The sequence below is a fragment of the Meleagris gallopavo genome, chromosome 26, assembly GCF_905368555.1.
Source record: "Meleagris gallopavo chromosome 26, MGAL_WU_HG_1.1, whole genome shotgun sequence".
NCBI classification, from domain to species: domain Eukaryota; kingdom Metazoa; phylum Chordata; class Aves; order Galliformes; family Phasianidae; genus Meleagris; species Meleagris gallopavo.
Genome location: NC_139429.1, coordinates 455221 through 467919, shown reverse-complemented (window position 1 = coordinate 467919; position 12699 = coordinate 455221). Strand labels below are relative to the sequence as shown.

The 12699-nt window shown below is 55.4% G+C and overlaps 2 protein-coding genes across 20 annotated transcripts; one reads left to right on the top strand and one right to left on the bottom strand.

Moving 5' to 3' along the window:
- Nucleotides 1-53: 53 nt before the first annotated feature.
- On the bottom strand, nucleotides 54-4486 carry TIRAP (TIR domain containing adaptor protein). 9 transcript variants are annotated; one of them, XM_085209206.1, is made up of 8 exons: nucleotides 4421-4484; nucleotides 3874-3949; nucleotides 2837-2914; nucleotides 2189-2266; nucleotides 1900-2031; nucleotides 1488-1542; nucleotides 673-1284; nucleotides 54-500 (listed from the first exon to the last, which is right to left on the bottom strand). In XM_085209206.1, the coding sequence occupies exons 5-8, from the start codon at nucleotides 1927-1929 to the stop codon at nucleotides 457-459; spliced, it is 741 nt and encodes a 246-aa protein (XP_085065332.1). In that variant the 5' UTR covers nucleotides 1930-2031; nucleotides 2189-2266; nucleotides 2837-2914; nucleotides 3874-3949; nucleotides 4421-4484; the 3' UTR covers nucleotides 54-456. The 9 variants fall into 9 exon arrangements, with proteins under 9 accessions (XP_085065332.1, XP_085065331.1, XP_085065330.1 ...); XM_085209205.1 differs by lacking the exon at nucleotides 4421-4484 and adding an exon at nucleotides 4310-4382; XM_085209204.1 differs by lacking the exon at nucleotides 4421-4484 and adding an exon at nucleotides 4310-4381 and having other exon boundaries at nucleotides 2837-2917.
- Nucleotides 3838-12674, top strand: SIRAL1 (SIR2 antiphage like 1). Of its 11 annotated transcripts, none has more exons than XM_085209198.1 (9): nucleotides 4721-4818; nucleotides 5507-5731; nucleotides 7656-7733; nucleotides 8450-8702; nucleotides 9280-9507; nucleotides 10811-10939; nucleotides 11051-11336; nucleotides 11898-11957; nucleotides 12232-12674. In XM_085209198.1, exons 3-9 carry the CDS (start codon nucleotides 7663-7665, stop codon nucleotides 12243-12245), a joined length of 1041 nt encoding a protein of 346 aa, XP_085065324.1. In that variant the 5' UTR covers nucleotides 4721-4818; nucleotides 5507-5731; nucleotides 7656-7662; the 3' UTR covers nucleotides 12246-12674. The 11 variants fall into 11 exon arrangements, with proteins under 11 accessions (XP_010721874.1, XP_085065324.1, XP_085065325.1 ...); XM_085209197.1 differs by having other exon boundaries at nucleotides 4805-4894; XM_010723571.4 differs by lacking the exon at nucleotides 4721-4818 and adding an exon at nucleotides 4901-5092.
- The last annotated feature ends 25 nt before the right edge of the window (nucleotides 12675-12699 follow it).

The window sequence follows — 12699 nt, the reverse complement described above, 5'->3', positions numbered from 1 at the left end:
TTACTGCCCCCTCCCCCCCCAAAAAAAAGAAAAAACCAACACACAGCCAGGAGTTAAAAATCAGACTTGTGCATTTCTCCTCATACAATGTGCAACATGATGTCCCACAGCACAAACGTGCTCCAGCTGCAGGCTCCTCATGGTGTCAGCTTGCACAGGAGGCCCCAGGCACCCTGAGTGCCCCCATCTTCAGAAGATGCTGCAGAGTCCTCCCTTGCTTTCCCCGGTGGGAGTTTAGTGTTTGCGTGACGTGCTCGAGTGATGCACTGTCCCCAGCCTTGTCCCCATGGAGCCCCAGCCCTCAGCACAGTGGAGCTGGGCAGGCACGATGGCAGCCCAGCAGTGACGTGAGGGATCTTCGGCTCTGACCCCAGTGGCACCACTTTGTCCTATTGCTCTGAAATGCCCATGGAAATGCCTCTAGCTTCGCTCAGACACAAGTGCCCTCGGTGGGCGCTACTCCATTCCACTCGTGGAGCTCCGGCACAGCTCTTCCAGATCTGTGGAGGCAGCAGACAGACCCTGTTAGCAGGCTGATTGATCTCAGATTAACCACTTAAAGTAATAACAAAAGCAGAGCGCAAGGATCCAACCCCTTCCCACGGCCCACTGAGGGATGTCTGGGGACAGAGGTAATGTTCCGCCCCACGGTACAGACTGCAGGGTACTCACAGCGCAGCACAGTGTCCCTGATCTGCCTGAAGCTGTTCTCCTTGAGAGCCGTGTAGATGTAGTAGAGGTTCCTCAGCTCCTTGGGGTAATCCTTCCTGTCAATGTCCTTCAGCACAGGGATGGTACGCCCGTTGGCCATCGGGGCCTCTGCCAGTGCCTGATGCATCTGGTACCTGCACCAGGGGTCCTGCAGGAAGCTGGGGGTGATGAGCATCACCCAGCAGTGGCTGTTCTGCACAGCCTCACACAGCTCTGTCATGACAGCGCTGCCCGCCACGCTGTCCCGCAGCTGCAGGAAACAGCGCAGGCTCTGGGGTTGGCTCTCCAGGTAGGACACCAGCTCCTCCACAAACTCCAGGTCCACCTCACTGTGGCAGATGCACACATCATAGCTCTTCGCCCAGCGTGCGCTGCTCGAGCTGATGTCCACTGGGGCTGGGCGGCCAGGCTGAGCTGTGCTGGTGCTGCTGGAGGAGCTGGAGCTCCAAGCAGAGGCGGAGGAGGAGAAGGAGGAGGGTGAGGACGAAAGTGAGTGGCTGGTGCTGCTGTGAGAGCTGCTCGATGTGTGGATGGAGCTCTGCTTGGGCTTCTGCAGGAGCCGCCTAAACCATCCTGCAGAAGTGAGGGGACAGAAGGGAGGCTCAGCACTAAGGCCCCGAAGCCACATCCTCCTGAGCAGCCCCCGCCTCACATCCCTTAAAATCTCTTGACTGCTCAACCCCCTGCCTCTAACAGTTCCTACATTGCATGGTAAGCCTTGGGGTTGTTTCCCACTTCCCTGCCCTCCAGCTCCCTTCTCCCAGCAAATAGCTCACCAGCCATAACAGGCAGTGCACCACTCAGCCTCCAAGCTCCTGCATGAAACCTCTCCTGCAAGGAGAAATGCAGAGGGGAGAGAAAGAACGATGCACCCAAGGATGCTCAGTGCATTTGCACCCCGTAGGCATGCAGCTACAGTGGTCTCAGCCCCAAAACAACCTCCACCAGGGCTGTTCCGTGGCCACAATGCTTACTCCGCGGCAACAATTCCTGTAAACCCACACAAGCAAATGGGACAGACAGACAGATTCACTTCCCCTTGTGCTTGGTGCAGGCTGCACATGGGATTTCACCATGACCTGGAGGGATTGCGTGGGAAAGGGGAGTTTGGGGGGCATGCAGCAGGGGCAGCCCCATGCATCACCCAGAGCCCTGTGTGTGGGGCAGCCCCAGCTTTTTCCTCCTCACCTGCAACAGGCATATTTGTGGCAGCAACATGCTGGCAATGCCCAACGTTGCTGTGCTGTGTAACTTGCCTGGGCTTCAGCTCTTACAGCAAGCCTTCCTCAAAACACCAGCTCCCCACTGCCACCCTTCTTCCTAAAATTTTCCCCAGAGCAATGTTTCAGATCCAGCTCCAAGCACATTGTTCAGCTGCATCCCTCTGAGCCCTTGGGATTGCTGAGGTTGCGCATGTCCAAACACCTTTGCTGGAGCTGAATGGGATGAATTGGGATGCCTCTGGCAACACCCTCACCTGCAGCACGTGATGTCAGAGCAGGAGTCTCTCATACCCAGAGCTGGGCTAACCAGAGCCCAGGGGAGGGAACAGATCCTGGGAGGATGGGAGGAGAGGGAATCAGTTTCCAGGGATCAGCACAGGAGCATTGCTTCCTACTCAGCCCATATCTCACTGCAACTCCTCCCTCATATTTGGGGGTGCATCTCTCCCTAAAAACACGTAGGCAGGCCCATAGGCCACCTTTGCCCAGTGAGGATCAATTGCCTGACAGTAGGGATGCACCAGGCCCCACCTGTCTGGATGTGAGTGCACAGGGATCTGCACCTCGATGAGATCTAGGGCACTGGAGCGACTCATACAAGGGCTACACTGGTGCACCAGCAGCAAGTCTGCTCCTGCTTGTTTCAATACCTCCCCCCACCCCACACTTTTCCACCCTTGCATCACCTCATTCAAAATAAGCGCTGGAGTCTTTCCCCTATAAAAGGAGCAGGATGTGAAGTGAGCACTGACAAAACCTCCAGACCCATCAGCAACCCAGTAGCATACAGAGCCCTGCCGCGGAAACCACACTCCCCAGGCAATCTCCTGCTTAGTAATAGCAAAAAAGCATAAGCATGACATTAAAGAGCTGCTCAGTGGGCAGGAAACTGGGGTACCCACCTGAAATCCTTGTGTCAGAGCACAGAAGGGGCTGCATCAGACCTGGATGGCAGCACAGCATGAGGTAGGCAGGAGGGTCTTCTGGGTGGGAGAGGTACAGACAGAAGATATTCACTCTGGAGCCTAATAGGATCCAGCGTGAATGGCCCAGCTGAGTCACTCCTGCAGCTTCCTCCTTGACCCAGTGCAGCTCCAACAAAGCAAATCCATCCCCTTCCACCTCGTAGGGAGCACTCACCAGCCCCGGTAGCATGGAACAGCCATCTTGGGGCTGGTGTCTCACTGGCAGGCAGACCAGCCAGCAGCTTGGGCACGGAAGTGGAGGGAGGGGAAGCAGCAATCCTCAGCTGGGAGACCAGCCCTCCCTAGGGCCTCCCTCCAGCCCTCCCACATCCGTCACAGCCGGGCCAACTCCATCAACGCAGTGAGAACAGCACCTTGACATCCTTACTGCTGCACATCCTCAAGGACCCCAAATTCTCCCTTCTCCCACCCTAATCGCTCACAGCATGGGGGACAAGGACACTCAGCTCCATGCAAAGCCACAAGCTTCTCATTTACGCGATATGCGCAAGCTGAGGGCAGCAAACAAGATGTTTTGCTCCTTATACAAACACTGCAGACCCACAGATCCCCACCTAAAGAGTTCAGCATCACCCAGAGCACGGGAGGGACAGCGGGGACAGGAGGCAGCCCTATGGCTTGGCATCACGGCACTGCAGGTAGACCACATCTGCCCCTTTGGAGTATTTCCCCCCACACTGACAATGGAGGAAACCACCTCCAGCTGCTTAAATCCCTGCTCTGCACCCCATCACTTGCAGGATGCACAGTTCCATTCACTGCTTTACAAAGCACGGACAGGACCCTCCCTCGCTGTCCAGGCTGGAGGTGCACAGAGGGGATTCTCACCCCCTGCTGACAGCATCACCCCCCACACCCCTGCCGTGGGGCCGCCTGTCCCGCCCCACGAGCAGCGCGTGCAGCTGCGAGGAGCCCAGCGCCCCAGAGCCCAGCAGCACCGCCATCAGCCCCACCTCAGATACGAGCGCCTGCCAGCTCAGACCTTGGCGGAGCAGGGCTCGAAGGATCGCAGGATTTCAGCCTTTCAACCTACAAAAAGACCAACAACAGGTAAACGGGGGTCTCCATCTTCCCTCAACATTCTCCAACCCGCACTCGGTTCCCTCTCCTCAGCAGGGCCAGCCCCCCTCACCGGCACGGAGCTCCGGGCAGCTTTGCGAGGCGTTCAACACCGCCCCGACGCGACCAGCGCCGCTGCTGAACGGGGAGCAGCCGTTATGGGGGCGGCTGTCAGCACACGGGCCGGAGCGGCCCCGCACCGCAGTGCCCGCAGTGCCCGCAGTGCCCGCAATGCCCGCAGTGCCCGCAGTGCCCGCAGTGCCCGCAGTGCCCGCAGTGCCCGCAGTGCCCGCAGTGCCCGCAGTGCCCGCAGTGCCCGCAGTGACTCACCGGCACCAATCGGCCCCACCTGGGAGCGCACAGCTCGCAGCCCAGGCCGCCCTGGGCTCTCTCCTCTCTCCTCCCTGCCCCCCGCCGCTGCCCACACAGCCGCTTTATTACTTCTGAGCTCTGCGATACAACCAGGCGCCCAGCAGCGCAGCCCCGCCGCCCTCACAGGGACGCAGGGACACACGGACGGACCGACAGACGCCCCGCCCACCGCGCGCCGCAGCCGCCATTTATTTATTTATCTATTTTTGATATCCCCACGCTGGAAGCATCGCGAGATTTGTGCCAATTCTCGCACATGCGCTTTATTCTTCTCCCACCACCCCTCCCAATCTTCTGGGGGAAATTCCCGCCCCTTCCTGGACGGAGCCAATGGCAGGGTGGTATGGAAGGGGGCGGGCCAATCGCCTCCCGTTCTCCCACCCACGGCCCGGCAGGGGGCGGGGCGGCGCCCGCGCAGAGCGCCGCAAGGGGGACGTCACCACGTGGGGCCGGGCGCGCGGCGCCTGGTGCGTGGGGGGGGGCGAGCGTTGCCTCGGCGACGGCGGGCGCGGGGCGGAAGGGGCGCGAAGCGGAGCGGTGACGGTGAAGCGGGGGGCGGGGGGCTGAGGGGCCGGGAGGGATCCGAGCGGGGACGCGGCGCCGCCCGCCCTCCTGGCTCTGTCTGGGCCGCCCCTCCGAGCCCCCATCTTTTCCTTTGGACTCGGCTAAAGCCGCAGTGCTCGCTTTCCCGCAGCTGTAGCGGAGCCGCGGCGGCCGGGAGGGGCGGAGTGGCGCGGGGAGGTGAGCTGAGGTGTGAGGTGACAGGTGTGAGGTGAGAGCTGTGAGGTGACAGGTGTGAGGTGACAGGTGTGAGGTGAGAGCTGTGAGCTGAGCTGTGAGCTGAGCTGAACTGCGGGGGCTGCCGGACGCCCGTCTGGGCGCCTCCGTTGCTCGGCCGTCCCGCGCCGCCCCAGCGCATCCCTGGGCTGAGCCGGGCGGCCCGCAGGAGCGCAGCCCTCGATGCGCCGCTCGCTGCCCTGCCGACACGCAGCTCTGCGCTTCCTGCCGCTGTTCCTTGCGCGCAGCTCCCGGCAGCACGGAGCGTGCAGTCACCGTTTGTTACGGGCTTTTATTTCGGCGCTGGAAGCAGGCAGGCGCGCTGTGCCGGCTCCGTTTCCTTAGCTTTCTTTTCTTGCCCCTCTGTTCCCCTTTTAGCAACAAATGAATCAGCAGGTTGGCTCCTGCAGTCAGAGAAATTAACACACAAACCTGTCCAGGAGCCGTTCTGTAATGCTGAGAGCAGGACGAGGTTGTGACAGGAGGACAGACAGCCAAGGAGCTGCAGGGTGATTTTTGTGCTGTCTCCAACTCAATGTAGTCTGAATACCTGGAAAGTTCAGGACATTTGGGGAGAAAAACTGGAGAACTGCTGCTTATCTGGTGAGTGCCTGGTCTGTTTATTCCTTGGTGGAACTCTCACAGCAGGGCCAGGTCCTGCCCAGGCCCCGCTTGGTGTCACACTTGGAGATAATGCTGTTTAGCCTCAGTTGCCCTCCAGGACGTTTGTGCTCGTGTGATCCCCCCCTGCAGAGCAGACCTTCTCCCAGGCTGAAAGTCTGGAGGCTTCCAAGTCTTGCTCCTCAAGAAGTAAACTGTAAAGAGCTTTGCTGTTATTACAGCTAAGAGCAAAAAGCACTTTTTTTGGAGACAGGAGGAGACGAGACATGATTTGTGGTTTGTTTTTGTTTGTTTCTTTTTGGTTATCTGCATCAAGTAGAGATGAAGGCTGAAGTTTGTAATGTCAGAAAACTGCCTTGGTAGCTACAAAGTCAGAGTGTTCCTAAGTCAGAATGACTTTTGGAATGTCCTTAATACTTTAGGATCGTGTAAAAATTAAACTGAGTTCTCCATTTATGCTGTTCAAAATACTGCACACGTGTAAGAGGAGTAAGTGGTGTCAGGCTGGTCTGTGAACAGGTGAAACAAGGAAAATAAAAGTCTGTTATGTGAGGTGGGTGGGCAGCATGTGCCAAGGGCTGCTCAGAAGGTGACAAGTGGGGTCCCTGCACACCTCCCCAAGTGTTTCATTACAGTGCAGGCTTTCAGAAGGGGAAAGAAATGAAGCCTGGCAAGCACACTGTGCCATAGCACTGCTCTTGGGAGAGTCAGCGCGTCCTGTTTTCATTATCCAGCGTGAAGAGGTTATCTAGATTATTGGGACGAGCTCTTAAATTATTCCTGCTCACAGCTCCAGCACAGCTGGGGTTTCCTTTCTGTAGAGCTTTCACATGCATGACGCTGCAGTGTTGCTCCTGGAGTTGGCGGAGCACCTGCAGGCTCATTTGTTCTCTTTGAGAGGAGCTTTTTAGGAGGCAGACAGTGACAGGACAAGGGGGATGGCTTTAAACTAAAAGAGGAGAGGTTGAGGTCTGTTGTGAGGAGGAAATCCTTCCCTCGGGGCGGTGAGGTGCTGCACAGAGCTGTGCTGCCCCATCCCTGGAGGAGCCCCAGGCCGTGGGTGGGCTCTGGGCTGGGGGGCAGCCAGCACACAGCTGGGAAGTGGAACTGCGTGGACTCTGAGGTTCCTTCCAACCCAAACCGTTCTGTTATCTCACCGAGGCTGCGTGACAACGAAGGCCACAGCCCCTGTAAAAAGCTGTGATTTCAGGCCAGCTGCTCTCGTGCAACATTTCTGTTTGGCAAAAGCCTGCCGTCGCATTAACCCAAACCAGAGTTTTTGTTGGACTCTTCATTACAATTGGCGAGAAAAATAGATGAGGGTGCATAGATCTTTGTTTTCTTTCCATTTTAATAGACTTATTTTGGAGAAACGTGTGGGAGAGGAGCGTTTCCTGGCAGACTTTCTGTTTTACGCAATTTGCCACTGGGAGTTCTCAGCACTGCTTCCTTCCTTTCTGTCAGCTTGGCAGTCAGATCCCACCGAGCCCAGATGTGTGGTGGGTTTGGATAATCCTTCCCTGGGCACCATGGAACGGAATGCTCTCAGCAGCCCTTTGTAGCCAACAAAAATCTGTTTGTGCTTTTTGCCTCCTGCTGTTTCTGAAGCAGTGAGAGCGATGTGCTGTGAGGGTGCCTTATCCTCAGGCTCCCCAGAGAGCCACAGCGGTACAGAGCAGCCAGTCTGCTCACGCTCTGCCGTTAGAAGAAGTTAAGGAGGTGGATGAGAGCCAGGGAGCAAAGTGCAAAAGCGAGGAAGCCTGATTCTTGGCTCAAAGGTGATGTTGTAAAGATAACGAAACTGAGCGTTACCTGGGAAAAGCTGGCTGCACAAAAACCTGTGGTCTGTTCCACGCTGTGATGCATACATGTGGTGACTTTGCTTGTGGTGATTTGTCTACTGTAGAAACTGGATGGCCTCTACGGTGAGCCTGGGTAAAGAAACGTTACTGGAAGATGGAATGCCCCCTGCAAAAAAGCCCAGGTAACTCTAATTACACTCCAGTGCATTTCTTCTAATAAGAGCTTTTCCCGTAACCTTGCATCGTCCTTTAATCAGACTGATGTTTGGCACAGACTTCAGCAGTCCTTTCTGTCGCTGATCCAGGACAGGCGTTCTGTCTCTAGCTGTGCTCTCTCAGTAGTGTTTTCCTGTGGTGCGTGAAACAAAGGCCTTAATGCTGAGCGTGTGCCAAAGAATTCTTTGCTGCTGGTTTCCTTAACCCCAAAGCCAGGATGCATCTTGTGCAGAAAGCTTCGTTTTGCTGCTCTGTCTCCCTGGTTTGGTGTTAGCCCTCACTCAGGTGCTGCTCTGGTAGCTGTGCTGCTGCACTCTGTGGGATGGCACATCCTGGTAGGACAGGCAGCTCCTCAAATTAGCTTGACTTTGCTGCCTGAGAGGCTAAATAATTGCACTCTGGAGGCTCTCTGTACTTATGAGTAGGTCATCTGGCAGTTCTCTGCATTGCAGTTGCATGTGCTGAAATTGTGAGCCTTTGTGATGCCAGTCTGTGGGGCTGTGCCTGTTTCTGAAGGATACTGAGCTGTGTCCCTCTTCTGCCTACCAAAGAGCCCTAATGGACATTTTGATGAAAAACTGAGGCAGAGAGCGCCTCGGTTGTCCTTGATCTGCACGTTCCATGGCTCAGGACATCCTTCTGTGTGTGATGGTGCCAGTTGTGCTGCTTTCTCCTCTTGCAGGAAGCTGTTGCCAAGCCTAAAAACCAAGAAGCCTCGGGAACTTGTTCTGGTGATTGGAACAGGAATCAGTGCTGCAGTTGCTCCCCAGGTCCCAGCTCTGAAGTCTTGGAAGGGTTTGATCCAGGCCCTCCTGGATGCCGCTATTGACTTTGACCTTCTGGAAGATGAAGAAAGCAAAAGGTTTCAGAAGTGTCTCCATGAGTACAAGAACTTGGTTCACGTTGCCCATGACCTTATCCAGAAGCTCTCTCCGGTGAGTGCCCGCAGCGGTGTGTCTGTGTCCCGAGTGCTGCCCCAGGAGAGCAGTCGGTTCCGGAGGGGCAGCAGCTCCTGCATTTACGGGGAATGGAGCACCTGCCGTCACTGGGCTGCGTTCCTGATGCAGGGTTTTGGGCCAGGAGCTCCCAGAGCTGCCTGCGTCCCTCGGACAGCCGGGTGCCACCAGTGGCTGCGTGGTTCTCAGGGCCTGAATACGAACTGCTGGCACTTCATGTTGAGCTTGCCGGGGAGTGTTCCCACCTCAGAGGAGCATATAAAGGGCGAGAGGAAATCGGTCCAGGTGTGGAGAGTGACACTGCTTTATCTCTGAGCTCCAGAGCTGAGCTGAGTCAATAAGTCTGGATGGAGCAATGCCTGATGAATGTCTCTTCTCAGATGTTCTCGTGTCCTTGCTCTTCGACCTGAAAATAAATCCGATAAAAGTGCAGTGTTTGCCTCACTAGGACCTATAGCTTTGCAGAGCTCTTCAAGAAATGCGTGGGTAGTTCTTGTGTATTCATTTGGCACGAAGTATGAGCAGAAGCCTGATCTTAATCTCTCTCTGTTCTCAGCGCACAAGCAATGTTCGCTCGACGTTTTTCAAGGACTGTTTATATGAGGTGTTTGATGACCTGGAGTCTAAAATGGAAGATTCTGGGAAACAGCTGCTTCAGTCAGTGCTTCACCTGATGGAAAACGGGGCACTGGTGTTAACCACAAACTTCGATAACCTGCTGGAACTGTACGCAGCACACCAGGGGAAGCATCTGGAGTCTCTTGACCTGACGGATGAGAAGAAGGTAAAGGATGTTGATTCTAACATCAGGGCTGAGCTGGGACAGCGTGGGGTGGTGGCAGCTGCAGGATGTGCTGTTATGCCCATCTCAGGGGTTGTGCTGCTAACAGCAATTTACATCACGTTAGATGAACGCCAGACAGAGGCTCTGACAATTTGGGGCGGTGAGGAATGGAGACGCAGGCTGGTTTCTAAGGTGCTTTTCTTACTGGCTGATACCCAGTGCTCAGGAGCAGCCTTTGAGCCTGGTGTTCCTCCAGTCTCTGTCCTGAAACCTGTGGCTGGGCCTTGCTGAAATACGGTGAGCCTTGCTTCCACATGAGGCTCGGATTGACAGTTCTCACCGAAACAGGCAACTCTGGGCAAAAAGCAGAGCTGGCCTGTCTATTGTAGTGTGCTTTTTGTAGGAGGGCTTCTTGTGAGAGGGCTCTGGCCTGGCAGGCAGCATGCTGCGACTCCCGGGTGCCCTCGTCCTTCCTCCCTACCCTCTGCCCTGCCTCCAGAAGGGCTGAGCAGCTCTGTGTGGGACAGCACTTCGTGCTGCTGTGCTGCATTTGTAGCTGTTGGCCTCGGACACTTCCCTGCCTGCCCGGGGCTTCAGCCAGGCAGAAAACGAGTGGCAACCAGCACAGCCCCCCAGCGCTGCCCTCCTTTACAGCCTGGGTTTTACTCGTCCAAATCACGGTGCTGCTCTGTCTGTGGATGCTGTGAAGTAATCTGTTTCTTCCCATCCTGACTTGTTTCTGTGCTTTGTTTCCTCTGTGACCTCTTAATCTCCATGGCTGGAGGTACTTAGAGCAATACAAATAAGCGTTCTAATTATTGCCAGCTTAAATGAGCTGTGGTCTGTAGGAGTAAGCTGAGAGCCTTGAAGTGGCTGTCTGAAATGAAGGTCAGCTGCTGAGCTTTCTCAGGGCCTGGGGGAGCAAAAAATGAACTTGGTAGACTCGAAGAAATTTGCTGACATTATATTCCGTTTTTCCCCTTTTTCTGCTGAGCCCGGTGCACTGATTGTAGTCTCTTCCAGTGACCTTAGCCATTCCTCTGTAGTGTTGAACCAAGAAGTGCCATAGGCTACTGATGTAGAGGCTGTTGAACTCGTAACCTCTTGGGGAAACAGATGAACGTGAGGAAGAAGCTGCCTCTGAGAAGCTTCTCCAGAAGCTCCATTTAACAGCACGCAATTCAGCAGCTGAAGAGGTGGGAGACAAGTCTTAGGGCAGGAGCTGCAGAAGAGCCAGCGAGGACTGTGCCCACAGCAGCTCTGCTGGAAACGCTCACTGACACTCGTGGGTTTGTTCTGGCAGGTGCTGGAGTGGGCCCAGGAGAAGAGGCAGCTCAGCGTCCTGCACATCCACGGTGTGTACACCAACCCCAGCGGCATCGTGCTGCACCCAGCCGGATACCAGAACGTGCTGCGCAACACCGAGGTGATGGTGAGGCTGTGCTGCAGGGCTGTCTGAAGGGTCCCATCAATTAGAAGCCGAATTCCTTCTGAAAATACGCTTTGCTCTTACTGAGAACATCTTTCCTTTTTTCTCTTAAAGCGGGAGATTCAGAAGCTGTATGAAAATAAGTCGTTCCTGTTCTTGGGCTGTGGTTGGACTGTTGATGACACCACGTTTCAGGCCCTGTTTCTAGAAGCTGAGAAGCACAAGTCGGACCTGGAGCACTTCATGCTCGTGCGGAGAGGAGATGTGGACGAGTTTAAGAAGCTCCGTGAGAACATGCTGGACAAGGGGATTAAAGTGATTTCCTATGGAGATGAATACACGGACCTGCCCGAGTACTTTGGGAGGCTGGCGAGTGAGATCGCCACGCGGGGCCGAGCAGGTATGGGCTGTGTGCAGCCTCACAGGTGATCCTGGGAGCACAACACAGTGTTACTGCCTCCTTTTCTCTGTCCTGTATTTCCCCCCACCCAGTTTTCTGCATTTGTAGTTGGATTTGGGGCTTATTTTCACACAATCGCTGCATGTTCATGTAGTTAAAACAGTTCTTCTGCTTCTGACGCATCCATACCTAACTTTTGACATGCAGCTGGCATCATTTATTCTCTTTCTAGTGAAAGTGCATTCCAGGCTCATTATTTGGTCTCAGTGATCTGCACGCTACACAGACTGAGCTGATTCTCTAACAGATGAGATTTCACACTAACAAATCATAAAAATCAGAAACAAGCTTGCTAGCCAGAGCCTTGCTGGTGTGTGTCCTGAAGGTAAAACCCAGCCAGGAGGGCATCACGTGAAATTCCTCAGTGCTGAAGTGCTGCACCCAGATTCCTGGCACCAATTGCTCCTGAAGTGCCATCCCATTCCTGGAGAAGAGCAGGCTGAATGCTCTCGGATGCCCTCCTGCCTTCCCAACCCGTACTTACGCTCTGCTCTGTTTTAGGTGTTCTTAAGGAGGGGCAACAACTGAATGGCTCCGCTGCAGCCCACACTGAGATAACAGGTAAAGTTCCCCCAAGTGCACTGAGAGGTTCCTCGTGCAGCAGGGCAGGTTAGGGGTGCAGAGCTGGGGTAGCAGCACCCACCCACCATGCAGTGCTGACTTGTCCTGCACAGCACCGCTCCGCAGCCAGCCCCAGTTCGGAGCTTTCAGAGCAGAGGCTCCACCTGCCCTGTGGCACCCAGCGTCCCTCTTTCCAACCACCTCGCCAGGCTGGAGGTGCCACAGGAGCAGCGCAGGGCCCAGGCAGGTTTTACAGGGCCTTTCCTTCCCACAGGATGCAGCACGTGAGCCTCAGCCCAGGAGCGATGCCCTGGGTGCCCCCCACACACAGGCAGCCTCCAGCCTGCAGCACCACGCGAGGGGAGGAGCAGCGCCCTGCTCACAGCTGCTGCCTGCCCACCGTGCTGAGCCCTGCCGAGCCGGGAGGCACGAGCCAGAGGGCTGGGCCCGTCCTCACACAGATGCCTGACAACGTAGCCTGTCCTTTTTACCGAGGCTGTGTTTGCTGGGGGAGTGTGGTCTCCCCACCTCAGCTGCAGCCTCCTGTAATTTCATACTTAATGCCTTTGTATTCTGTACTTCCACTTCAGAATGAAACTTGAGCGGTTTTTGTTTGTTTGTTTTTTTACTTGAAGCTCTAGTTTTATAGTCCTTCCTTTGTACTGTACAGTATTTTGTATGTTGAAGCTCCTATTAAAGGTCTGTTCGGTTCCATTACCCTTTTGGCTGCTGTTTGGTTTGC

Coding starts and splice junctions, on each gene's coding strand:
- TIRAP (XM_010723563.4), bottom strand. CDS start 3,089: ATGCTACCGGGGCTGGTGAGTGCTCCCTACGAGGTGGAAGGGGATGGA. Junction 1,285..2,836: donor CTCTGACACAAGGATTTCAG/GTGGGTACCCCA, acceptor TCACTTCTGCAG/GATGGTTTAGGCGGCTCCTG. Junction 501..672: donor CAGGGACACTGTGCTGCGCT/GTGAGTACCCTG, acceptor CTGCCTCCACAG/ATCTGGAAGAGCTGTGCCGG.
- SIRAL1 (XM_010723572.4), top strand. CDS start 7,663: ATGGCCTCTACGGTGAGCCTGGGTAAAGAAACGTTACTGGAAGATGGA. Junction 9,508..10,810: donor ACCTGACGGATGAGAAGAAG/GTAAAGGATGTT, acceptor TTGTTCTGGCAG/GTGCTGGAGTGGGCCCAGGA. Junction 11,337..11,897: donor CGCCACGCGGGGCCGAGCAG/GTATGGGCTGTG, acceptor GCTCTGTTTTAG/GTGTTCTTAAGGAGGGGCAA.